At 37.9% G+C, this 26,567-nt stretch overlaps 1 protein-coding gene across 3 annotated transcripts in view; it reads left to right on the forward strand.

The window, feature by feature from the left end:
- The window catches only part of ptch1 (patched 1), a 109,303-nt gene that overhangs the window by 60,782 nt on the left and 21,954 nt on the right, over positions 1 to 26,567 (forward strand). For all 3 annotated transcript variants that reach the window (XM_048527258.2, XM_048527257.2, XM_048527259.2), the window contains exons 11-18: positions 2,699 to 2,797; positions 4,051 to 4,176; positions 7,350 to 7,468; positions 8,489 to 8,891; positions 10,413 to 10,725; positions 15,727 to 15,869; positions 17,325 to 17,508; positions 24,639 to 24,919. In XM_048527258.2, the coding sequence (XP_048383215.1) occupies positions 2,699 to 2,797; positions 4,051 to 4,176; positions 7,350 to 7,468; positions 8,489 to 8,891; positions 10,413 to 10,725; positions 15,727 to 15,869; positions 17,325 to 17,508; positions 24,639 to 24,919 (1,668 nt within the window). The remainder of the gene's footprint in view (positions 1 to 2,698; positions 2,798 to 4,050; positions 4,177 to 7,349; positions 7,469 to 8,488; positions 8,892 to 10,412; positions 10,726 to 15,726; positions 15,870 to 17,324; positions 17,509 to 24,638; positions 24,920 to 26,567) is intronic.

Below are 26,567 nucleotides of genomic sequence, written 5' to 3' on the forward strand. Positions count from 1 at the left end.
TATTGACCTTCTTCGATGCATGGCTGACATTTTTTAATGCAGAACTGGCCTTGGTCTGCATTGTATATCCAGGACTGCCAAATCTGTTAGTATGGCATTCTTTGGCATCCAACAGGAAAAAGGACTGCCCTGCTCTCCACTACCCTGTCCACCAGTATCTCTAGATTTCTTTCGTGGAGTAAGCACATTTTCAAAATCAAGCACAGCCATTTGAGAGGAAGTTCCCGAATTTCAACATCCGCAGTGGTATAACTGGGCTTTTAAATATGACACCAAAGGCATGTGAGTTGTGAGGTCTCACCAGTGGTAAGGGCTTCCAGACTTCTGGCCACATGATTCCATGGGAAACATGCTCAACATGTATGAAAAGCCATTCCAGGCCATGGAGGATCAGAGGCCATGAAACAGAATCACCACCACACCTTTAGCTGAATTTTCTCACCTACAGGTAATGCTGTATGTGAGAAAACATTAAAATATGATTCATTCACAATATTCTTTAAACACCCCTTTTACCATGATTGTACAAAAGTGCTAATCAACCAGAACTTTAAAATATTAAAAGCAGAAACTACAAGTACTTGACTCTTCTTGAATTTATGAGATAAACATTGAACAATTGAGAAATAGATCCAAGAGAAAAATACTGTCAATCCAGCAAGGTTTTTAGACTTAGTACAAATATTTCACCAGATTAATAGATATCGGAGCTGTTTCTCAGTAATGCACAATGAAGCAGTATACTAGCTGAAAGGACGTGGATGGGCCATAGTTGGACATGGAGGGAATGAGGATTCGTGGAGGACGGGTGGTAGAGCAATGATTGTCATGCAGGAATTATGATGATTTTGAGAGGGTGAGGGTTAGAGGACTGCTCTCTGTTTAATTAAAAGCAATCAAACAAAGCCCCAAAGAATCAATTAAACAGCCCTGGAAATTAGATCCCACTTCTTCAAGCTCTTTCTCAAAACAATTGAACCAAGAAATATTCAAACTCTTACTTCTTGCCTCCTGGATCACAACATAGCCAGCTTTTCTGAACTTAATTTTACGTCATTTTAATTTTCATATCTGAGCTCCAAACCAAGACTGTCAAAATTATAAATGCTTGATTTTGCATTGTCAAAACCATTTTGCCAGAAGTATCCTCTTGATGCCATGTCTTTTCCAAGACATTTTTCAGAATGTTTATTCTAATGCATGTTTAATTTGGATTCCGGGACAGCAACATCCATAAGCCAGTTACAGCATTTATATGAACAAACTAGGCAACATTAAGTTTGAGAGCAAAATAGTAAGCCTAATTGTTGATGAATCTAGTTTAGTGCCACAAAACAATAGAGCCAAAATTATTCTTGTAAACTATGGAAACTATAGTGTAATCACTAATCTCCCTGAATTAGACCTGAACACAGAGCAGTCTAACGACTAAAATTGTATGGAGTTGGTTATCAACTGGAGACATATTAGACCATTAAACGAGTCAGCCATGGATGACTCCAGCTTCCTTGATGCTTTACCTGTACCTTGATTACCTATGGAGTACATCAAGATGCATTGTTATAGGTTTGCTGTTACTGGTAACCATCAGTAATTTGTTTCATCAGCAAATTAAACATAACAATCTCCAATTGCATTGGATATTTTAATGACATTGTGTGTTGTTCATTGAACAATTGAGCACTGACAGAACAGTCACTGACTTAAAGCACAGTCTTTATGGTAATTAATTTGTAATTAGAAATCTGATCTCAACATTTAATTTCCTGATCTTGACTTATAAGTTAAGAATGTATGGATGTTGCATGAAGAAATGAAATGAACTAAGTACTAATGAAATAGATGGCCTTAAGTTTTCATATAGATTATAAAGGTTAATGTCACTACTTTTACTACAGCAACAACTTTCACTTATATAGCACCTGTAGCGAAGACTGATGTCTCTAAGTACTTATTCTTAATACTTAAATATTAAGGAACCCCAGTGGATCTCCGGACTGAAGGCCAGGAAATGGGGTGGAACATGGTCCATCTGAGATTCCGTCCCATATTTCAGGTATGGGAGGCTGTGGGTACATCTACAATCCATGTCCACTCCTATCCCATTTCGTTAGGTCATGTGTAGGAAATTTCCTGGACAGTTGAGAGCTGTTAGATTTTAGACCTTCAAAAAGCTACCAAACCTTTACCAAGCAAAGGTACTGAATTTTAATTAAAGTCTTCTCTTAGAGGTGAAAAGCATTGACTGTTTCTTTTTAAATTCTGCTACCTGTGTGAGCCTAAGACATAATAAAGCAGGGTGTCTTTAGACCCATCTGTGGCCACGTCAGAGTGGAGTCTACTATAATGTGCAAGTTGGCAGTGGCCTGCCCAGCCTATACTGTCTCTTCGCAATGTGAGATGGGGTTAAAGGCTCTTTGTATCAGCAAAAACAGCCTCCTCTGCTATCTCTCTGCCAGTGAAGCAGACCAGTCAAAATTTTGTTCCCTGGGACTTTGTTAGATTTTTCACAGAATTAAACATTGCAAGTGCTTCATAGGATGAAAAGCAAATGAAAAATATTTTTGACAGTTGTTTACTATAGTCACTGCAGCAACAATGATTTTAGGTACTTCATTAGCAACTGCTTTAATAAGAACATTTTTAATTCCATATCTGAGATACTTATTTGTTAAATTCAGATAATCTTTTTCTGCAGGTTTTGCCTTTTCTTGCCCTTGGTGTGGGAGTGGATGATATCTTCCTTTTGGCACATGCATTCAGTGAAACGGGACATAATAAAAAGATTCCATTTGAGGTAAAAATAAGAAGTTAATTTCAGGGAAGCTGGCAAGTAATCTTATTTGTATTTCAATTTTTTTTCCATTGGAATTTCTTTGGTGCTACATTTAATAACATTTCAGAGCAGGTGTCATTTTTTAAACTAGATTTATTTGCAATCAGGGATTAAAAAGTGGAGCATAATCCAAATAGGAGGTACTTGCCAGGACTTCAATCAGTATTTAACAAACCTCACGTATATGCCTGTAACCTGGGTATAGACTTCTGGGGTTCACTGATAATGTGACAGAAACCTGTATTTGCTTAACATTCTTCCCATCACCAACCACAAACCCCCACTCTCACCCAGCTGCAATTGCCCACCCGCAACTCCTAACACGCAATATTCTGACTTTATAGTTCCCAGTGTCTTTGTTAGCACGCTTAAAGCATTTTGACTGTCTCATTCTGTTGAAGCTTTTATGTGCTTTAAATCAAAAGGTAAACAGTTCCCTTTGGTGAGAAAACATTATCCCTCTGGTTTTGAATGACAGACTAACTCAATGTGTGGTCCAGCATTATATTGCTGCACCCTTTTTTTAAATAAAGGAGTGTCACTGTGTGTTGCCCTGCAGATATATTATCAGCTGAAATATGAGTATAATGCAGGAATAGCTGTATCAAAAACAGAGATCGTTCAGCTTTGATGAAAAAATGCCCACTATTCTTCTCCAGCACAATAGTGTTGTGGTGCATTTTGTGAGTAGAAGATTTAACAGATCACCCTAAAGAAGTTAACTGTTTTATAGTGTGGAGGAGTTGGAGACTGCTGTTCTGCATGCCATGATTTGCTAGCATAATGAAGAGGTTACTATGTTCCTTAATAAAAGGAAATTTGTTGTTATTTTTATGAGCTGTTGTCCGAATGCCCAATTTTACTAACCAGAAAGAGGATATATTTTTGGTACAGCAATGTCAGTGAAGAATTCAGAAGGTTAAGTTGAATAGTATTTCAACTCAGGGGAAAAGAAAGATTAGCAGTTCCAAAGTTGGAAGTTGATTGTAATTGATGTAGTATTTGTGTACTGTTGGCAATGTCTGTAGCCAAGATGGTAATCTAAACTACTCTCATTCACTGATGTTACTTCCTATGAACAGTACTAGTAAACTTTATCCATGTATCCAGAAAAACTTTTTTTTGTTTAGATTTTTGTACCACCTGATGTCTTATAGAAATAGCCATCAAAAACCTTTTTTTGATTTCCTTCCTCCTATTCTTCGCCACTACAGGACCGAACAGGAGAATGTCTAAAGAGAACTGGAGCAAGTGTGGCCCTTACCTCCATTAGCAATGTGACTGCCTTTTTCATGGCTGCTTTAATACCTATCCCTGCCTTAAGAGCATTCTCCTTACAAGTAAGTGAAACAGTATCATTCAGTTCTTTGTTTTTTTGAGAAGAGTCATTGCCATTGCTACTGGGTGAGCTACGTGTTACATTATTTTGGAAATAAAGTGTGCTCTCAGAAGTTATGTATGAAAATTATATTTTAATGAAATGATATGTGTGATTCTTACTTTGTCAGCAATACTGTTATTATAGTAAAATGAGGATTATCAAAGTGGTGATTGACGAAATATAGCTGATATGCACACCGTTGTCACTGAGATGTCTCTTGGGAGAATGTTAGAGGTGCCATTGTCCTGTAGCTAATTGTAGTATCCTAGTTGTTGGAGAAAATATTTCTGGTGCATATCTACAATTGTCATGAAAGTGGTAAATCCTTTTCGATTTAAAGGTGGCCAGTATTTAATGGCATTTATAATAGTGCCTTGCTTGTCAAAACTATAAACGCTGGAAGCAAAATTCCTTGTGAAATAATTTAGTACTTTTGAGGCTTTCTGTATATAAGGCTGCAGTTACTTTTATTGCTACACAGGCAAGTTAAAATGAGTTCTGCAGTTTCAGTTATAAAGTAGGAGTAGAATGTAGCCATTAAAGTGAACTTTATACTTCAAAAATCTTCAAAGGACTAATCTAAATGCTTAATACTTATCCTGGATCAAGTCCAGTAAAGGAGCTTAATTAATTGACATTGATCCTATTATAAATGTGTGCACAAATGACACATGATAATAAGCTTATTTTGGGTAGAATTTTTCCCATATCAATAATTAACTACCGCAGGCTAGCTGATTTTAGTAAAATGAAGACAGATTTTTTTTTCAGTATTGCTGACTGGAGACATAATTGCTTCAGCTTAACATGAAGACAATTTATGAGGTCAGCTAACCTCTGCAGTGCAGATAAACTGTACTATTTCAAAAGAGTAATTTTGCTTTTTGTAACCTGTGTCTCCACTCATTTTTCATGCTGCTTGACCTATAACCTCCCCAGCGGAAGTAAAGTGTTGTAATTTTTCTTGATATCTGAGTTAATAATTTCAGCAGCTAGATATTGCCATAAGAGCAGCACTTTGAAGCTAGAAATGACATTTGGTTACAGTAATAGGTTCTAAATAGAGAAGATGAGAAAATATTTGGAAAACTATATGTTTTCTAAATACCAATTTAAAGTGGATATCAATGTAGAAAGTACAGAAGCAAATTCTCACCCTCTCAACTTACTTCCTTGGTAGTATAACATTCAGTTCCCCTATCACCTGCTCAGATCAGTTTGATTGGTTTGCAAAGGATTCGATTAGCATTGAGTATTCAAGTTTACTCAGATGTGAGGCTTTCCTCATTTCTTCAGATTGGTTTGACATTTTAAAAAGAAGAATTCTAGTTGATTTATGTGTTCAGAAAGGGAGTTGAATTTGACCTTTCTCTTAAGACAGTGTGAGATAATTATCAAAGTATCCGCGTCTTTTGAGGCCCCAGTATCTGTAAGCCAATCCAGTCGCTGAGGGAGAATAAATGGTTTCCTGATTAGCTCTTGCAAATGCAGTCTGCTTTCAGTCTCACATGTCAACGGTTTCTTCTTTCCTTTTTTTTCCTGTTATTTTTCCTGGAATGTTTGGCATAGTTTTCGTCTTCTAAATTGTTGGTCAAGTCACAAATCTAAATTTGATTAGCCTTGATGTCACAGTTGACAAACAGTGTATATTAAGGTAATCAGATGTAAGTTAGCAATTTTGTGAAACTTGCACAGACCTGTAATGACTGGCTGAAGAACATTTAAATACATCAAGGCATATTTAGTTATCTAGAATGAAAAATGTTTACTTAGAAAACATTAGTGTATGGAAAAGGAAAAAAATTAACTTCTTGGCACAGTTGCTGTAGCTTGAGTAAGTGGCCTATATAGCTACCCTCTTTTCCCAATTCTTCAACCTTTGTAGACGCTTACCTTTTACTCTGAAGAAAAGCTGTTGCAGCAATTTGGAACTAGGTATTGAAAAGGGCAATAAAGGGAAAATCTAGCACTGTAGCAATCTGGCAGAAATAAGGTAGGAACTGTGGATGACAGACCTCATCATCTGTTCATCACCTCTGGCTATGCATTACATCCACTCTCTCTGGGTGGCCTGGAATGGTGGATACAGCATGTACCTTGGACTGGGCCCCTACTGTGCTGAATTCTCATTATGTACCACATGCACAGGCTTTTATTCTTTTTAACCTTAGCATAAAGTAACCAACTTCACTATGAACTATTGATGATACATTTTGAATTGTTTGACCAATTTCAATAATAGTTTTAAAAAATGCTTTAAATACTGAATTTCAGAGTTATGATGTTCTTTTGGAAATCATATCTAAAGGATTTACTCATTTTACTTTGAATTAGTTTTGTAAAATATAATTGTTTAAAACTGGAAAATATTTTTCAAATTTATGAATGACCAAAAGATGATTCTTTATAATGATCATTTAACACGCACCTCTGTTTTTATAAACATAATTTTATTCTTACTTAAGCCATGCAAATACTGGATTGTAATACAATTTTGAGGTTTTGGTTTTGGCAACCTGTATAATTAGCAAAGGATAACGTAACTATTTCAGATTTCTCAGGATACAGCTTTTGCACTTATTGGTGAGAACTTTTCACTGCTGACCTCATTGTTTAGTTGCGGTGTGCTGCAGTCTTTGTTCTTTTTGATAAATGCTGTATGAGTTACAAACTCACACACAGGGGTCCATTGATTTAGGTGAAGCACAGTACTATAAAATGTGTGAGCAACGCATGGCAAAACTGCTGACACTTCATCTTTCTCAAAAATATATTAGAAGAATGGAGACTTTTAATTAAAACGTCTTGAAAGAAAATTGACAATTATGTTTTACATAATTACAAAATGACATTAAGAACTTTTGTGGAAAAGTTAAAAGCTTTTACAAAGGGCTTGTGATTAGACATTAATTAATTGTTTATTTATGTTAGGTAATTGTGTGAAACACTTCCTCTCCCCACCAAGAGTAATGTGAACTTTTTTTTCTCTCTTTAATGTATCATAATGTTATAATATTAACACTGTGATTACTTAATATTGTTAAGTGAGTGTCAAATACTTTCAGAAATGTTTCCACAGTCTATTTGTTTAGCTATTTTCTCTAAAGGGCTATCTTTAATTTTCATTTCCAGGCTGCTGTTGTTGTGGTATTTAACTTTGCCATGGTTCTGCTCATCTTCCCTGCTATTCTCAGCATGGACCTCTACCGCAGGGAAGACAGGAGACTCGACATCCTCTGCTGTTTTACAAGGTATGGGCCAATTGAAAAGCTGACTTTTGTACATCTTCTAACGGTCCTGTGGTATGTGAATAAAAGACCCCACAGCTTTGCAGCACTGCTTTTCTCAAGAACTGGGATAAGAATGAGTTTTATGACTCTTTTTGACTGGATAATTTACTAGAAGCAGAATTGTTTGAAAAGCAATAAACGTTCTTTGCCTCTGGAAAAGTAAAAGATAAATTAGAAAGTTATGGTCTGTAGGAGACAATTACAGATTTTCCCATGGATTTTGGTAGAACTGACTACGTCTATTCATATTTAAATGCTAGCAAATTTCATCCCATTTTACAAAACACACATTTAATAATACTATCTGAAAAGTTAATAGGATTTCTTGTTGACGCTGAAGAAAAAATATCAATACCGCTATCAGAAATTCAAAATACTAGGTAAGAATTTAGTCTGCAGTCAGTCTTTATGACAAAGGGCAGGCACATACCATGCACAGCTTATATGTGGACAGATACAAAGTAATTGGTGGTAAATATTCAAATACTAGTTTACAGATGGCTCAGGGCCTACCTTTGATAAGTGAAACTGTTCTTCTCAGCATTAGCATGACTAAGGCTTCCTTTTGCAACAATGCCGATAGGATGGTAGGTTACTGTGTGTTTCTCACATCATGCAAAATAACAGGAATGTTACTTGTTTTCAGTAGGTCAGAAAAGGGGGCCAGATTTTGGAGAATTTTTCTTTGTTTTGTGCAATTTATTTCCAACTGGATTGGATTATTTTTATTCACATTCTGGTCGACAGTAACCACTACAGTGAGTTTATTGTCAGGTTGATAAGGATAAAACACATGTCCATATGGAAAAGTCCAGACTGCAGTGTACTAGGGCTGGCTTGTTTGCATATTTGATGATCGCTTGAATTACATGCAGAATGAAAGTTGTAAATGTTGAGATACAACAATGAACAATTTGCAGGATTAAAATGAGTGTCAGTTTCACACTGCCATCTTGTAAATGTTTGTTCTCTTTTTTTCAGTCCTTGTGCCAACCGAGTGATTCAGATAGAGTCACAAGCATGTAGAGGTACCAATGACAACCATCCTTGCCAACCACCACCATACATCAATCAGAATTTTACCCATGAGACTCAGATTACCATGCAATCTACTGTCCAGTTACGCACGGAGTACAATCCTCACACCCAAGCTTATTATACAACTGCTGAGCCTCGATCTGAAATATCAGTTCAACCAGTCACCACAACTACACAGGATTCACTTAGCTCTCAGAGCCCAGAGACTGCTAGCTCAACACGGGATCTTCTCTCCCAGTTTACAGACCCCAATATTAACTGTGTAGATCCACCCTGCACTAAATGGACTCTCTCTTCTTTTGCTAAGAAGCATTACGCACCATTGTTGCTAAAGCGGACAACAAAGGTGAGTATTAGAGCCACAGCAGTTTCCTCTGTTTACTGTTGGCTGAAATGCTATTTAGGCCAATGTCATGAGAAAGTACTTACATTCAACTTCTGAGTATAATTTTGCAACCTGGCAGAGAGAATCATCTAATTTCTCAATCTAATCGAAGTCAGGTAGACTCTGCAGCCGGGGAGTTGGGATAATGATAAACTTTGCAGGTACTACAAAAACAGGACCAGGTTTAACAGTGGTTGAAACTGTAAGCAGCTTCAGGAAGATACAGACAAATCAAGAATTTGAATGGATGGTTGTCAGATTGAATTTAATGCAGTGAAATGTTAGTTATACATTTTAAGAGGAATGAGGAGTAGAAGTGTATGAAACTGTAACACTTTAAAGGGTAAAGCAAATATTTAGGTATACAAATCTTTATTGGAATAGGAGGTTTGTTATGCATGTGGTTCTTAATTCACTGATAAACGTATATAAGTTTAACACAAACACGTTTCAGTCACTGGACCTGAAATGTTAACTCTGATTTCTTTCCACAAATGCTGCCAGAGCGTTCCCAGCAATTTCTGTTTTTGTTTCTGATATTCAGCATCTGGAACTCTTTCAATTTTTATATATGAATTTAACATGGTTATGAATGGAATTGAGGAGATTTTTCACAAAGTTGTTGGGACATAAAATGCTCCACCAGAAATAGCATTTGAAGCAGAATTCTTTTTGGCCAATGAAGAGGGAATAGATTGATACTTGTAAAGTTCAGGGAAAAAATTAGCAGAAAGGGGAAGGGAATGGGCCAAGGATATGATAGGCCAAGTGACCTCCTTGGGTACCTATATGGTCATTTAAAGAGGTGAGGAGAAATGAAAAGCTCAACTGGTCAAGAAGAAGGCTGCAAGTTATGTACAAGCCAGCAAATTGTGTACCTTCTAATCCTGCTGTCTTCCAATGCAGCAAACGTTACAGAGACTGCTATGCCAGAATAGAATGTCGAACCGTATCTGGCGATTCTGAATGCAGAGTTGACCACTAAGATCTAACTATTCTCTCACAAGACAGAATATATGCATATGTATAATGTATAATACAAAATGAGTCACAATATTCCATTTCCAAATGTACAGAAAACACTGCTTTTTGCAATTTATACAGTAAAATTTGATTTAAAAAACATGTAAAGTGTATGTACAGTTGCAGTTACAATTCTAGATTGTGCTATGATTTGACTCTACAATATTAAAACCTATGATAATGTTAGTTATAAGTTCCCTTAAGCTATTGCATTTGTCCTTGCATTGGTGCATCTGTAAAATAATAACATTAGCTCTGCTCAATATCATCTGCCAAACTCACTTGTGAGATTTCTTAACAATTAATACTGGTGATTCTTCATGATCAGATTGTTTACTTCGGCTATCACCGAGTGTTTTACTTAATTATTCTTGTGCAGCGCTTTCCATGTTTAAGCCTTGTGAATTTTTTTCAGTTCTCAACCTGACTGTTCCTTTTTTTTTATCTTTTATAACATAGATTGTGGTCACAATGCTTTTTTTGGGTTTACTTGGGATCAGTCTGTATGGAACCACAACAGTCAGAGATGGGCTGGATCTTACTGACATTGTACCGCGTGAAACTCGAGAATATGACTTCATCGCAGCACAGTTTAAGTACTTCTCTTTCTATAATATGTACATCGTAACTAAACAAAAAATAGACTATCCCAATGCTCAACACCTGCTGTATTATCTCCACAAAAGCTTCAGAAATGTGAAATTTATTTTATTGGAAGATAATGAAGAGCTTCCAAACATGTGGCTGCACTATTTTCATGACTGGCTTAAAGGTAAGAACAACAATCCTGTCCTCATCTTTTAAAACATCAGATTATTTTACATAAGTAAAAATATCATATGTACCCTAGTCGTTGTTTCATTAAAACACAACAGAAAATGAGAGAGTATTTATTAACATTTCTTTGGTGCTGAAGAGGAGCACTAAATTGGTATTTATACGTCATATTTTTAGTCTATTTATATCGTTGTGAAACACCTCCATTTGTCTTTTTATGTTAAAATAATTATATAAATGGAAGTTATTGCAGGTCCATTAAGTGTCATTTTTTTTGAAGCTCATCTAGAAGAATAACAATTTAACAATGTACGTGTGTATACATATGATAAAATTGTAATGAGCCTTTTCAGGAACAGAAATGTGCCCTGGTCAGTCATTTAGAATCTTAATTGAAATTGTTTGCAGTGCATTTGTGCCAAACAATCTGCAGGGGATTGGCACATTTTAGTACAAGTGCTGAGATGCCCCCACCAGAGAGTTCTACTGTTTACCCAAATTTGTGGGTGGAAAAAGACTTCCTGAATCGCCCGGTAGTAATAGTTTGCTATGCAACAAGGGGCACATCTAGGGTGCCCTCTGTTACAAGTATTCTGCAAGATGTATCAGAAGTGGTTCAGTCAAGGAGTGTCATGCCTGTATTTCTCCCAGAGACAGTGTATCAAATCCATTAATTGCAATGTTTAGTTTTAACATATTGTAGATAATTGCATGTTGAATTATGAATTTTAGTTTAAAAATTTCATCAGCGATCACTATAAGTGAAATCATTTGCAGTGCGGGGTTGCTGCACTTCACCTCAGCACTCCCAATCTGAGAAGTCTGGAAATAAAGATCAGCCAGAAGTTGCTTCTCAGAGTGTGTACATGCATATGTGCATTCATGAACTGAGGTTCAGCTCAGGCCCAACTGTTATGATGAAGGCTATTGAAAGGATGCAGATCTGTTATTTTTGTACTTAAGTCTGGGAAAGTTTGTCTTTTTTGCCACCATGATATTTGCATTCCCATTGATATCTCCAGAATCATTCTGTTCCAATCTCTGATTCACTTCTCTCAACCACTTTTGGGTTGTATATGATGTGACAGCTTTAATTCAGCTTTGGACTAATCTGTGATTTTTGGAAGGAATTCTGTATCATGATTGTTTACCATATCGGGAAGTACTGATAGATGTGCATAGCAGAGTCTGATCCCACAGCAAAACGGTCACATTGAGCAGGTATCAGAAGCATAATAAGGAATGACTTGTAGTGGGGATCCATTAGCAATTCGGGTCAAGGAGAACGTTAACTTTGTGAACTTATGAATTGAGGTGGACAATACGAAACACTACATAATTTCTACTCTATATTGTAAAATTTGGCAAAATTTTGTTTCCTGTGTTCTTTGTTCTAAAATAAAAATTTTAAAAGCTGTGCGCAGTTAGTATTTAAATTCTGTAAATTAGTGTATTTTGTTATCGATTAATTATAAAGTTCATTACTTTGGTGGCATTTAGTGTTTGTGTTGATGGGTTAGAAGATAATCCAGTTGAATAATCATTGTTTAGGGAAACAAAGCTTAGAAAACATGCGTGCAAGCGAAGGCCACATTGAGTAGAGTGCTTTGAAACCACCTAGGTAGTATTTACAAATTGGTTCTTCTTCATTCCAAGCTGGGCCAGGGAATGTGTATCAAGTTTGGCAGGTGTGCAGTGTGTGTTTTTGAAGCTGCTGCCATTGTTTCAAACCAGTTTGTTTTAAGTTGATATCTGCAGGCCTATGTGGGAGATTTTTTTCAAAACTGGAATGAGCAAATTCAGCCCTTAGGCAGTGGCATTTGTGCCTGGCTTCTTTAGCCTTATCTCCTTACAGCTGTAGTTAACCTATCAGATCTGTAATGATGGTTTTGATTACAACTTCAGTGCAGCTGTGAGGTGGGTCTGAACGTCAGGGTATGTGGTTTGTCATCTGCTCATACCGAGGCTCGTTGTACAGCGTTGTGGCTTCCTGTTCCAAATCTGATCCAAATTACCTGCTTGGAACAGCAAGCGATCTTCCATGCTTTATAAAAGGGTGCAGAGAAAAATCACAGTTGAGAATGAATAGGTGTTGGCTGTGATCTTTACACGTGCTGGCAACAGATCTCACGACTTGTAAGTGCTGCCCAAGTCAAACAGATGGAATGAATTGAGGACACAGTGCTAACTCATGCTGTGCTCAAGGAACGGCTGAGTTCCTTTTATTTTTTAACTTGTGTGTTCATACTGTTTTCTCTCTGTGCTGAACATATTTTCCTCTAGTCTTTTCCACGGAATTTGGTTGTGTAATATTGCTATTAGAAAAGATTACCATTAATATTGTATTCATATTATACACAGTTACAAGTTTAATTATCAGGGATTTCTTGTAATAGGCATCTTCAAGCAAGCGAATGAGGAGGGGGCTTAAAGATTTTTAAGGATAAATTTGATTTGGCACAGGAGGCTTAAGCAGGTAGCCAATCACTCATTTCACTGGTGTGCGAGAGCCAAGTGCAGTGGGCAATACCCTCCAAAGCTACTGGGCAGCAGTGAAGTTTCACATGGACGTGGGGGTTCAGACAGTCAACTCTCTCCCATTGAGGTGATTCCCTAGAAGACAACATGTAAAAGGGGGATAAGAAAATATTGTTGGGCATTGGATCACAAACTGCAGATGAGAAACTCACTTACCAATCTTGGCTAAAGTTCTTGTATCTCCTGCCTGGTTTCACTGACTGGGCGTAAACTGTGTGGTTCTCCACAGCTGTAGCTATGTTGGAAAGCATGCTCAATAATATAACTTTGACAAAACAGTGCACTTTGAAAATAGCCTTGTTCTTTTGGGGCAGGCAGCCTGCACTCTGCTTCAGCCAAGTTATAATGGTGGAGTCGGCAGGGGTGTGTCGGGATGGGGCATGTTTTGGCAATAATTCTGCCAGCTTGATTGGGTTAAATTTGGAACTTTAGCTTCTAAATTTTGAGCCTTTAAACTTTTGGTGCAGTAGAAATACTTTGGTATCAATGGGTTTGAAATTGAATAAAGTGAATTTTAATATTATTTGTCAATAATTCTGTTCTTGCTATTTTAGGAGAACTATTAAGTTCTGTAAAACAACAGAATAATACCTGTATTAAAATATCAGTGTAAGAGTTTCATGAGACTATAAAGTACTTATATTTAATGATTTGCTTGGCAAATTTAACACCCCAGACATGAGATTAAGTTCCTAAATTTCTGCACCTCTCTGCAAATGTATTTTCCTCTCTCTTTCTTTTTATAAATTCCTTCAAAATCCATCTTCAGCAAGGTTTTAATCACCCTCCCTAGTCTTTTTTTTTTGTTCAGCATCCAACTCAGTTTTGTCCTATATTTTGACCCTTTTTTTTAATTCAAGTTATGGTGTTTTTCTCTATAATGCTTTTTGTATAAATTTCAGTGGATCTTTATTTCCTAATCTGTTACTTTATTTCTCTCCTTTTTGTTTCTTTAAATGAGCAACAATTTCACTCCCTGCCAACAACCTAAATAAAGATTGGATATGTTGATGGCTGAGACAGGCTTCCCTCTCCACCAATGCTCTGTGACATGCATTGCCTCCTCAGTGCTCTTTTGGGAAGCGAGAACGCCTCGCTGCTAGTCTACACTTTTTTCAAAACATTCCAACTGAGACACAAAGCTCTCTACGTGTAGAGCGTCGGTCATAAACTTGAGACCCTCCACTGTGAGCGCAGCAGGCTACCAAACCAACTTGCTGCAGTACGAATTTGCCTTATCTAATATCAAATATCTCTGAAAATTCTTTTTCTGCCAATAATTCTGTTATTTTACTGGAACTTCTTCTCCCAGGCTCTCCATCCCTACAAAATCAACAACTGTCTTTAGCTAAATGTATTGTTCGTATCGGGGAACTAATATGCATCTGTGTTGTAATAATGCTACAGTAATCAACATTTCCATCTCTTTAGCAAAATGATCTGTCGTGGCTACAGTTCATGGTCAGTTTTGATGCATGTGTCTGATAAGTGCCTCACAAATTATTCATTCACAAGAGGCATCACAATCCAGTCCAAGCTGTTCAAAGTTTGAATTTATACAAATGCTGTTTATTGTAGTGTTTGCTGTACAACAATTAAGAACAAGAATCCTGATCAGCCTACCCAACCTTTTTGGCCTTGGGAGCTGTGGGGGCAATTTTCAACTGCTATCTGTCAATTTCTTACCTAAAGACAAGCAGACAGCAATTCAAATCGGGGGTGGGGCAGTGGTGAATACCACCTCAAACACTCTATTGTTGCAAATGTAAGTGCACTTTCTTAGGTGAGCTTGAAAATAGAGAAGCATTTAGTGTGGACAAGTTTATACATACAAACAGGCATTTCAATGAGAATCAAATCTCTGACCTTTGTGACTAATATGGCTGAATGATATAACAAGGTGTAGAGCTGGATGAACACAACAGGCCAGGCAGCATCAGATGAGCAGGAAAGTTGACATTTCTGAAGAAGGGTCCAGACCAGAAACGTCAGCGTTCCTGCTCCTCTGATGCTGCCTGATTTGTTGCGTTCATCCAGCTTCTACACCTTGTTATCTCAGACTTCATCATCGACAGTTCCTACTTTCTCTGGTTGAGTGATATATTTGTTTTATCTTCTAAATTGAATAAGTTTTACCACTGACAAAAATTTCTAAACTATTTTCCAAAGCAAAAAGAAGAATGTTTCAGAAAATTGATGCCCACTTTCAAATATTTTCCATCAGTGTGCTCATAGTGGAGGGATTAGAATGGTTAGCTGGTTGTTTTCGACTGGCACAGATCCAGTGGGCCGAAGGGCTTTTTTCTCTGCTGTAGATCTCTATGATGACTCTGTACCTCATATGCCTACTATTCTGTAAAAGCACATCTCGAGTTTTAATAGAGTATGTGGCAGTTAACAAAAGTGCTTTGGAGTTTAACTTGGCCATTTATAAAAAAAACCCCTCCTATCTCATCAGGTCTGCAAGACACTTTTGACAGGGAATGGCAAGCTGGGAAGATTACTCACAACAGTTATAAAAATGGTTCTGATGATGGTGTTCTGGCATACAAGTTGCTAATTCAGACTGGCAACAGGCATAGGCCAACTGACTTAAGTCAGGTAAGAACTTTTTTAAGACATCAACGCCTGTTTTGTCGATGAGTGAGAAAATCGCTGAATTTCTTTTGTCTCCTGAGTTGCTGAGTGTGAACCCAAAATTCCTCAAACATTTTAGTGGCCCCCTTTGTTGTAATACGTTATTTCTCCACATGGCTTCTGCACATAAAGTTACAGAATTACAATTTTTATTTGTCTGCCTTCATTACAAATGTGAAATCTCAGTGGAATGGTACCGAGCACTGAAAAAGCAATTAGGTTCTTGTTCAAGCCATTTGTCTTTTTTTCCTTTTTTTTGGCAGAATCCCATCAATAATGTGCTGAGAGTAGTTCTGCTTATTCTCTACCTTACCCGTCATATTCAAGATGACAGTTTTACAGAGTACATTGTTTAAAGTTATTATGTGGTGTAAAACATGTTGGTTTACTGCAGACTATAGCATACCCGTTAACACTGAAAGAAATGTCACAAAAGTCTAATGTAGAATTACTCTGAATGAGTATTTACCCTGGTAAGCTTTAAATACAGTAGTTCATTCTTTACTAGGTGTAGCTTTTGGGATGAAGTGTTGGACTGTAACTTCTGATGTAATTTCCTGTGCCTGGGAGGGAGAAAAGTGTGCCATGCCCGCAGGGGTTGCTAGCTGCACTGTTTGATTCCAGATACAACTGAAGACATACAGTTGCTGAGTATCCTGTGGATTAATTGAATCCAGAGCCTGCAAATCAAATTTTTTTTGTACTTCTGTCACAGTTGTGTTTCATTTCATTCAAAACGATCTGAAATGGGAGCATGGCCAGCATGCTTAAAAGCTTCAAAATACATATTTTCCTTGAATTTAATTTAACATTTAACCTTTCAGACCTCCACCAAAACGTGCAAAAATTGGCAACAGTAAATTTATTCTTTGTGACACTATAGTGTATTCTGCTTCTTAACCAAGATGAACACTCAAAAGATGATTGCCCCCCTGGTGACCCAGCCAGGATCTCGCTTCTGTCTGTTTCTTGGCATGTTGCATTTTCCGAATATACACAGGTCAGGAGAAGCAAGTGCTAGCAAAATTTGTACAGATGTTGTTTTATTTTTATAGCTCTCCTCCATTTGCTGGGTGGCATTTCCTTCAGTGTTAACAACAGAGGTTAACTGTGCACAGGGACTCGTGCCAAGTTTTTTTTCTCTCTCTTTTTTGTTATTCTAACTTTTATATTGTTTCTTTAGATACTTAAAATTCTAAAGGGAATTTGCTGCATAGTGAAGTATTTCTAACATTTATTTTAGCTTCGAATTGAAATAAAAATTGAGATTCATTGTTTGTGTGAAGTGTGAAGGCAAGTTGTGTTGCTCAAGCAGTATCTTCAAACCTGTTGTTTTTTTTTGCTCTGTGGCAATGAGGCACATTGATAAAAGAGCAACAAAAATTCCTGTGTTCAAAATAATTTTTCATCTGGTTACAGTTGACTAAACAACGCCTAGTGAGTGCTGACAGAATCATCAACCCAAATGCTTTTTACATCTACCTGACTGCCTGGGTCAGTAATGACCCTGTGGCGTATGCTGCCTCTCAAGCCAACATCCGGCCACACCCTCCAGAATGGGTTCATGACAAGACAGATGACAGGCCAGAAACTGCACTCAGAAGTAAGCCTACTGCTTTCCCTTCTTTCAACTGTTTCAATTAATTTCTTAATTCAAAATACTTTCACTAGCATATTTATAATTAATTGCCTTAGGTTTGGGTTCAAGTCCCACCTGTTCCAGAAGTGTGTAATAACATCTCTGACCAGATTGATTAGAAATAGTCTTTTAAAATCAGTTTTTATTGACAGTTTAGAAAAAGTGATGTGCTTCAAGTACTCCTTTTTAGCATCAATACCAAATGAAAATAATGGGAAATGAAATCAAGGTATATCAAGAGAAAATCCATAAAAAACAGCATTTGATTTGTGCATCGATCTGTTATATATAGTTGTGTATTTTATACAAGCCTAATTTATCATTCACCATAAGCATCTTAACTTATATACTGTTTTTAGTAGTCTTGTCTTGTTATATATGATAAACAGTTTTACCTTATCTTGCATTCCACCCAATTGTACTCCATCATGTGAATCTAAATAATCATAATTTGTCCTGTACTTTGTGAGGATTGAACTGAAGCATTTCTATTTTGTTCTTTGAAACATGTAAAATAAGATTTCATGAAGTCAAATATGTGGCTGCAATCATGTCAGTATTTCAGGTCGCCTATAATTCTTCACTGTAGTTTTCAGTCAGTAGAAATATTTTATTACATATTTAATGAAATACAAATTAATAGCAGTTGAAACCGTCTCAATTCCATGGATCAACAGTTGACAACAAAATAACAGATTCTTTAAATTACCCACTTCGTAAATTCTTTTGCTCTTGACATGTCTTATGTTTCCAGTATTGAGGATGATGAGGTTAATTTTAACCTAACCCCCCAGGCAGGGAACTAACAGGATTAGGTGAACAGTCTATTTCGTAGGATTTTAGTCATGACATTGTGCTGTCAGAATCATTCCACATTTAACTCTGCACATAAGCAGAAAATGTGGGGCTAAACTTTACCAAAAATCAGCTAAATATCATATTCGGGGTGTTTCATGAAAGGTTTCTCTCAATTATGTCTAGCAGGTTATTTCAAATAATTCTCCACTTCTTGCCACATTATTTATCTATGGTGCCCTGCTTATGCTATCAAGCTCTCACCAATGGCTGAAGTGCTTGCCATTGTGGGGAATCTCATGGGATTTCCCCTGTCTGTGCCATTTTGAAGCCCAGCTATGCTGCTAGGCAGGAGTTGTTCTTCAAAGTATACTTAGGGGGAGAGAGAGACAAGAAAGAACAGATTCAGAGAGCACACAGGTCGCACAGATTACACTTCAGTGGAAACAGAAGCTCACATTCCTACATGTATTACTATTTTACATCATCACTATTATGTTTGTGGTTCACTAGAACCATAAATGTTTCACGAGATGAGGATAAACTTGTACAGGGCATACTTTAATTATGTGTTTTCTCAGTTCTACAGTTAGGTTTAGACTGCCTCACCTATATCCTGCCTCTGAGTCACCTGATCAACTCTCTTAAAGGGGCAGCACACACCAACTATATACATAACAATCACCTGTCTGATCGACTGTCTTTGTAACTGAAGCTGCAAGAATCAAACTAGAAAGGTTACCCATTCTTAGGGCCATAGCATGCTACAAGTCTGTTTGAAGGGATGCTGCTCTTTGCCCTGAGCAACATAAAGTTTTTTCATTGTTCATTGCGGGAGCATCACATGCTGAAAAATTTTCATATGTCTGAACACAGTAGAATTTAGTTGAACAAAAGTGAAAACATAAACAAAAACACACTGCATTTGCTTCTGAGAACCTACAGTTGCCTTTCCAGCAACAAGTTTACAGTCAATAAATGATCACTTCACCCAGCCCATTTCTATTGGAACCGGATGTCAATTAAGTCCTGTCTGCACCTGATGCTGCAGTGCCCTACCATGGTAAAGGTGACATTCCTTCTGCTCAGTGTCTTCATCTGCCACCTCTAAAGAGTTGGGAGAGCTGTCCCAGTCTTCTGTGTCCATCACATTCCCTTTTGGTCTGCATCAGTTGTGCAGAGCTTAGCAGCTAGGATTATGTGGCACACTCTGGATTGTACTACAAGATCCCCTTAGACTGATCTAAGTATTCAAACCTCATCTTCAGAAGGCCATAGCTCTCGTGGATGAAAAGGTTGCATTTGATCTATGCTTGGCCTCAGTCAGGGGATTGTTTAGCGGAGTCATCAACCAAGGTCACAGAGAGTAGCCTGTGTGTGACAGTAATAATCCTTAAAATGTAGCAGAAACATGAGAGTTCTGAAGGATACAGGCATCATTGCACTTCCAGGGTACCTGGAACAGACTTCTAAGATGTGATATTGACGATCACATATGACTTGTATTTTGATGGAATGGAATCCTGTTCAGTCAGTGAAGTTGGCTACATTTTGAAATGGATACCCAGAACACACATACTTACCGTCCACAGCATCTTGCAGCTGGGAGAAGCAGCTGTGTTAGCAAAGGCTGCTGTTTGGGGAAAGAAGATCAAGTGGTATGATCTGGCACAAATTACATTTGTAAGAGCCTTGATTTTTTTTTGTGGATTGAGAGATTCCACACAGTGGTTTCTTAGAAGGAGACGGTTGCGTAAAAGTTTAGCACGGCTGTCACCTTGATTGCTGCTGGGACAGAATGGCCATCCACCGCTTCAGGTTGCAGCTCCAACAGTTGATGCAATTCTGTGATTGTGCCCAGGGTATCCTCTGTCTCTGGTGACAATGATCCTTGCTCATTTGGAGAAAATACAAATGAGGACAGTAAATCACTGGACCTCCTGTACCTCCTCCACACTCTGAGGGCAACTCCAGCTCTGACTTCTTCATGTAGAGGCTATTTATCAGCACTGGAAGTTGCTGCTGGTCTGGGGTTCGCTGACACATGTGTTCCTCCTCAAATTCTCAGTATCTTTGTCACTGTGGCTGCGAGGCTGCAATGACATCTGCTCTGGCCTGATCCTTTGGTTGTGCTTCCAATGAACCTGCGTGGGGAATGTCAGAAACAGAACAGATGCTGAATAATATAAACAGTTAGCATTCATATCACACACAAATGACAGATTGTGATGGTCTTCCACACAATGGGACATGGAGAACTCCAGTAAGATGGGCCATGGAATGCCTCTCTATGGAATTTCACCATAGGGGACTTTACTTGTATGTATGCAGTACCAATCACCCTGTGTAAATACAAAAGGAGATTGTAAGTGTGTTGAAACAATGAGTTGTTCCCCCATATCTTTCAAGAAAGGCAACATATAAAATTGCATATAAAAACATATAGGTGAATTCTTACAGTTCAAGGTAGCAGGAAATCAGCTTCTTGCTCGCATGCAGTCTTTGAGAGCTTAGATTGTCTTTGTCTTTGTAAATTTTGTTCTGCTATTGTTTGTGACCAAGATTTGTATCCCACATAGTTGGATGTTTTGTGTATTTCATGTGCAGCGTATTATGATTACAGACACACTACACAGTTCAAGGTTATGTGCCTAATTAACGCAGTTGCCCCTTAAAGGGCTTCACATTGTTCACAGCTAAAGCCCATGTGTGCAGACTGAAAAACAAAACACCTACTCGCACACTCCTTAAGTGACCACAGACAATTTCCATTTTCATCGTATATTTATGATTCAATGAAGATAAATGGAAACACCAGTTACGTTTGGCCACGTGAGTTGCAGACTCAGCCTGACAGTCAAGGGCCCCTATTTCTTCCTCGCAGTCTTTGTCAACCCTCTCAATACCATGATTCCACGTATTCTTACACAAATCTTTAAATTACATCCAATCTCTTTTCAACATTACCCCCTGAGCCCTGGCCCTGGCCCCACAGCTTAGTCATGCTAACTATGGTGCTTCACTTATGCCCTTGTGGAAGTTGGCATGATGGAGTCACCATTGAAGAACACCCACCCCACACATAAGTAACTGATGTCATCCAATACACTAGCATCTTCCCCCTCCCCCCCCCCCCCGACTTTAGGTGTTGATTTTCCTCCCCTGCCTCATAATTGTTGTCCCCTCTGCATCCCAAAATACTTCTTTCACACCCCACATTCATGCTCCTCAACCTTCCTACCATAATAGTGGCCCCTGATAACAGCCCTGACTTTTCATGGAACTAGCCCCCAGGAATGACCACATCCAATTTCCAGGCTGTAGGGATAAGTTACCCCTAACAGTGACTGCTCCAACCAGCTGTTTAACCAAGTCCAAACCCCGGACTGAGATTGGATGCTGCCATAGACTGACTATTGTGGAACCCCCTAATTGACGGCTTTATTTTACCAAAGACTACTCCCTTCAAACTGTGACACATGGCCATTTGGCAGAAGCAATTGCAGCGTGTTTACTAAGCAAGCTGCTGGCACTTGATTTTATTGTGACATTGGTGTAGCGTGTGCAGTTCAGAAGCATGTCCCACGCTTTGTTCCAGATCTGACTTTGAGAATCAGCGTCGAGAATCTCATTTTTTCTGATCTTGCCACATTTCCCAACTGATTCAGCCACGTTGTTCAGGGCTGAGAAATACAGCCTGTGGTGTCAGAGCCTTGACAGCCAATGAAGAACCATTGAAGCTAAGCAGGATTTTTGTAATAGTGATGGAAATGGACCAGAATTCTTTTACAAAAGATCTTTCAGCCTAGAGTAGGGAGATTAGTGGAAAATCAGTGGAAATTAGTAAAGAAAAAGTAATTCGCACTAATGTACATTAGACTACAGAGTAGTTAATGATTTTCTAGAATTGCTTCCATTCATATCAATTATTCCTTTTTTAAAAATGCATTTAGTTAGAATAATTTGTAAGCCTTGCTGAAAGTCAGCACTTAGAAGAAATAATATAAAATTTCAACCTTTTATCAAAAACAGAATATCTTTAAGAGCATGCATTATACTCTAAACAGTTGTTTGCAAAATGCAGTGTAATGTCTTTAACTTGGATTATTTAAACTGAATGTACAGTTAAAGTATTACAGCAATAGTCCTGGTGCTATAATCTACGCATTTCATAGAATGAAATTCTATCTTATCCCTCTCCCCCGTATGAAAATAAAGCTGACGGTTATGTGAAAGAAAATGCTGTATAAGTAATTTTTCTAGAATTCGTTTTATTTCCCATAGAAAAGGTGCATTTCACTTCCTTCAGAAACTGCATCGATTTTGCATACCCGTTAGTCAATGATATGATACCAGTATGTGGGTTGTTGCACACCTGTGCTTCATCACAATAATTCTGTGGCATATTGGCCAGGAGGGGGTCCTTTATGTCTCAAGGAGGGAACTTGGATTGATTTAATTTCCATTCAGGATTCAGTTATGTGACTGCCAGCTCGTTGCTGTTATTGGTCTGTGAAATGGGCTCCTGAAAATGTGATTGGATAATGAAACTGCACTGTATTCCAAACCCTGGAGCCTGGTGGCAGCCAGCCAAGTCTTGTCTTAATGAAAATTTATAGTTGAGATTATAATAGGGCAAATCATGTTTAGCAAGTCTGTTGAATGACCCTGCAGGGTCTGGAACACACAGCAGCAAAAACTAAATGCTGGTTTTGTTGAGTTTTTTTGAGGAAAGTCTTGCTTTAAAAGAAAGGAAAGTCACTCACTGAAAAGTACTTTTGAACCTTCAGATATAGTGATTTTAGATTTTGTTTTTAAATGCATGCTTTGAGGTCATATGCAAAATTGTACTTATTTTCACCAGTTAATTGGGTCTGAATATTCTTTACATTTTATGCCACCAAGGTCATCCAGATGTAAATTTTTAAATATGGATTCAAATCACAGTTTTGTGGATAATTTATGGAATACTATGCTTGTTACGTTGGTGTTGTTTTTGAATTGTTTTCTGACTAATTTGGGCTGTTAATGTGCAAAATTAATTTGGAAACAGATGAAATGATAGGTTTTATTTGCAGTATGCTTAGCTACATTTTTTTGTAGCATGTGAAAAGCGTTGTAGCATAATGTTTTTTATATTGTTTCAATTTCATTTGATGGAACTACATATATTTCATCTCGTGAAAAATTTTCTCTATTATTAGTATTTTTTAAATCAGAAACATAAAATTACCTTTCTTTTATAACAGCAATTTGCTTAGCACAGTCCTATTAATTAAAAAAGAAATATTGGATGAATTTTAACGCTATCTAGGGAGTGTGTTTGGAGGCTGTGGGGGTGGGTATGTAGTCAGGCAGGAAGATGGATGACCTGATATTAATTGAAACCCTCACGTGGCCACTTCCAGGTGTGATCCTGCAACCACTGATATTTACACTGGAGGAGTCAGGCATACTCTTACACCATGAATAACCAGAATATTCATGCCCATGGCATCCCCTGGCTGAAACAAAGGAACTCAGAGTGATTCTTCTTCCTCTCTCATGACCTCTTCGCTCCTTCCAACTCGCTACACCTCTCTAGCTGAGCTCAGCAAATTCATCCCAGTCACTTTATTCCTGAGACTCCATTGGCAATCCCCAGTCAAGTCTACAGTGCAGAACTGGCTCTGATTAGCTGCTATTTCTCAGGTGAAGTACCTGTCAGGTGCTAGAATTTCTTGACAAGCTGCCCCCTCACACAAGGTGAGAAGCCCTGAAACAGGGAGGTATGTACCCAATTTGACACTAACTTCCACCGGGCCTTCTATAAATAGTCATGGAGCGATTTCAACTGGTTTTCTAGCCAGTGGACAGGGTGTCTACTGCAACATTTAATTCCATCCTTTGCGGGTCCCAGTTTTCCTTTCCTAATCAATTACCACTTATTTTGAACATCGCATGATTTCATCCCCATTGTGAGTATTTATTTTCCCTTCTCTCCTGGAAGTATTGACTGCTTCAAAGTGATCATTATTTATTTATATTAAAGATTACAGTCATGCCTAGTTCTTCCTGTATGAGAAATCACATAGATATTTCATGGATAAGATTGGCTTAGGAGCATTGGCCAGTCATTGAATCTGGATCTTCCTGTCAGAACGATGAGAATAGTTGTATCATTATAGTTTCAACAAGTGTATTGATTAACTAATTCTGATATACAATAAGTCTGAATCAATTCGTTATCAATTGCCGATCACACAATCTGTACAAATAATGAAAGCAGAAGTTATTAAATTGGTTTATTTTATGCTTAGTTCCAGCTGCTGAGCCTATTGAATACGCCCAGTTTCCTTTCTACCTCAACGGACTGCATGAGACTTCAGACTTTGTGGAAGCTATTGAAAAAGTCAGAAATATCTGCAGTAACTTTACTAACCAAGGACTTGCCAGTTATCCAAATGGATACCCATTCCTCTTTTGGGAACAATATGTTGGGCTCCGACATTGGCTGCTGCTGGCCATCAGCGTGGTCTTGGCTTGCACTTTTCTGGCGTGTGCGCTTTTCCTTCTGAACCCATGGACGGCTGGGATCATTGTAAGTTTACCATGAGCTTTATTGCTGCTGAATTCCTTTTGGTATAGCTCTTTCTTTATTCGGGAAAGTTTTGTTTATGTCTGGGCCTCTGGTGGGGTACGCCTGTGACATCATTCATGAAATGTTTATTCGGCATGCAAAGATGACGACAGTGAAAATTTTAAACAGTGGGAAAAAGTCTTATAAGCAAGTTAGAATTTGAATGAAAAGAAAGTCTTTATTGTTTTGGATAACTTGCTGACATGTATGTTACAAAATCTATGCAAGATACATTGCTGTTGCTTTCACTAATTTCAGAGTAGCAGTAAAATTGCACAAAACATGCAAAGTTATTCAAAATAATACCAGATGTGAACCAATTAACTGGGACTGAATTGCAAACTTTGTGTAAGTAAACATGTTTCATGAAGCAAAGTGTTTAGTCTGCGACATGTTTTGCTGGATGGATTGTTTGAGTGAATTAGGATATTACTTCAAATTTCATTAAAGCTTAAAGCTATTTCACACCAGACAGAGATTACTTTCACATAGGTTACTTGGTCAGAACCTGAAAAAAAAATCAGTGCTGGTTTTATGTTCCACTGCAGAATTCGTTGTAAAACTTACCAGTTAGTGCTTCTATTTTTTCCTTTTCCCATTAACTTTTATAGCTGGATGAAAAAATAGTCATGATTTGCCTCATTTTTAATTGTTTGATGGTAAAAAGGTCAATCATTCAGATTTTCTGAAGAAAAAGAGAGTCACTACAATCTGACACTCATCAGATGGTAATAGCCTTCGACAGTTTTGGCCGACCTCAGACTCATTGTCATTTATTTAGGGTTCCTGCAGAACTGTGCAGAATAATCCAGCTTTCTTCCTCAGCCTCTTCATACAATGCCACAGCGTTGAAATGACTTTAAACAAGTCAGATGTGATATTCTGAGTTAGTGTGGCCATAGTGTATTCTTCTCAACCTCTGTGCAGCTTTGATGTGGTTGATCGCAATATCCTCCTTCAAATCCTGTTCTCCTCTCTGAAGATGAATGGAACTGCTGTCTCTTGGTCCCCCCTTAACTATCTCATTTTAACCCTAGGAACTTCTTCACCATTTTCTTCCAGACCTTACTGTGTTACTTCTGACGTTCTCCAGAGATTTATCATTAGTTCAGCCCTGTTTCTCAACTTTAATGTTATTTGTAGACAGTATTAGTTTCTGCATATTTATTGAAGACACCAGGCTCACAGTCTTCATTTCCTAGTCATCTGAGCTGAACATCTGACTCCATAACACCTCTATCACAAAGAGCATCAGCTTCCACGTCTTTGATATTTCATTTCTGCTCCTGCCTCGGCCCATGTGATGCTAACTCCAATTCATACTTTAATCAGATCCAGACTGAACAATTTCAGTGCTGTCTTGGTTGGCCTTCTATTCCCCATAAGTAGAATCTTACCAAATGCTCTACTGCCTGTCATCCACACTACCCTATTGCTCATTGACCCACAATGGCTCCAGGTCTACAAATGCATGAAATTAAAAATTATCAATCTGATATACAGTTGCCTTCATGCTATCTCTGTAACTTGTTCCAGTTTTCTAGAAACCTTGTTTCCAAGAACTGCGCCATCTTACAGGTGCCCCATTTCCTTCACCTCACCTTATCAC

Source organism: Stegostoma tigrinum, chromosome 3 (genome assembly GCF_030684315.1).
Source record: "Stegostoma tigrinum isolate sSteTig4 chromosome 3, sSteTig4.hap1, whole genome shotgun sequence".
In the NCBI taxonomy this organism is placed as follows: domain Eukaryota; kingdom Metazoa; phylum Chordata; class Chondrichthyes; order Orectolobiformes; family Stegostomatidae; genus Stegostoma; species Stegostoma tigrinum.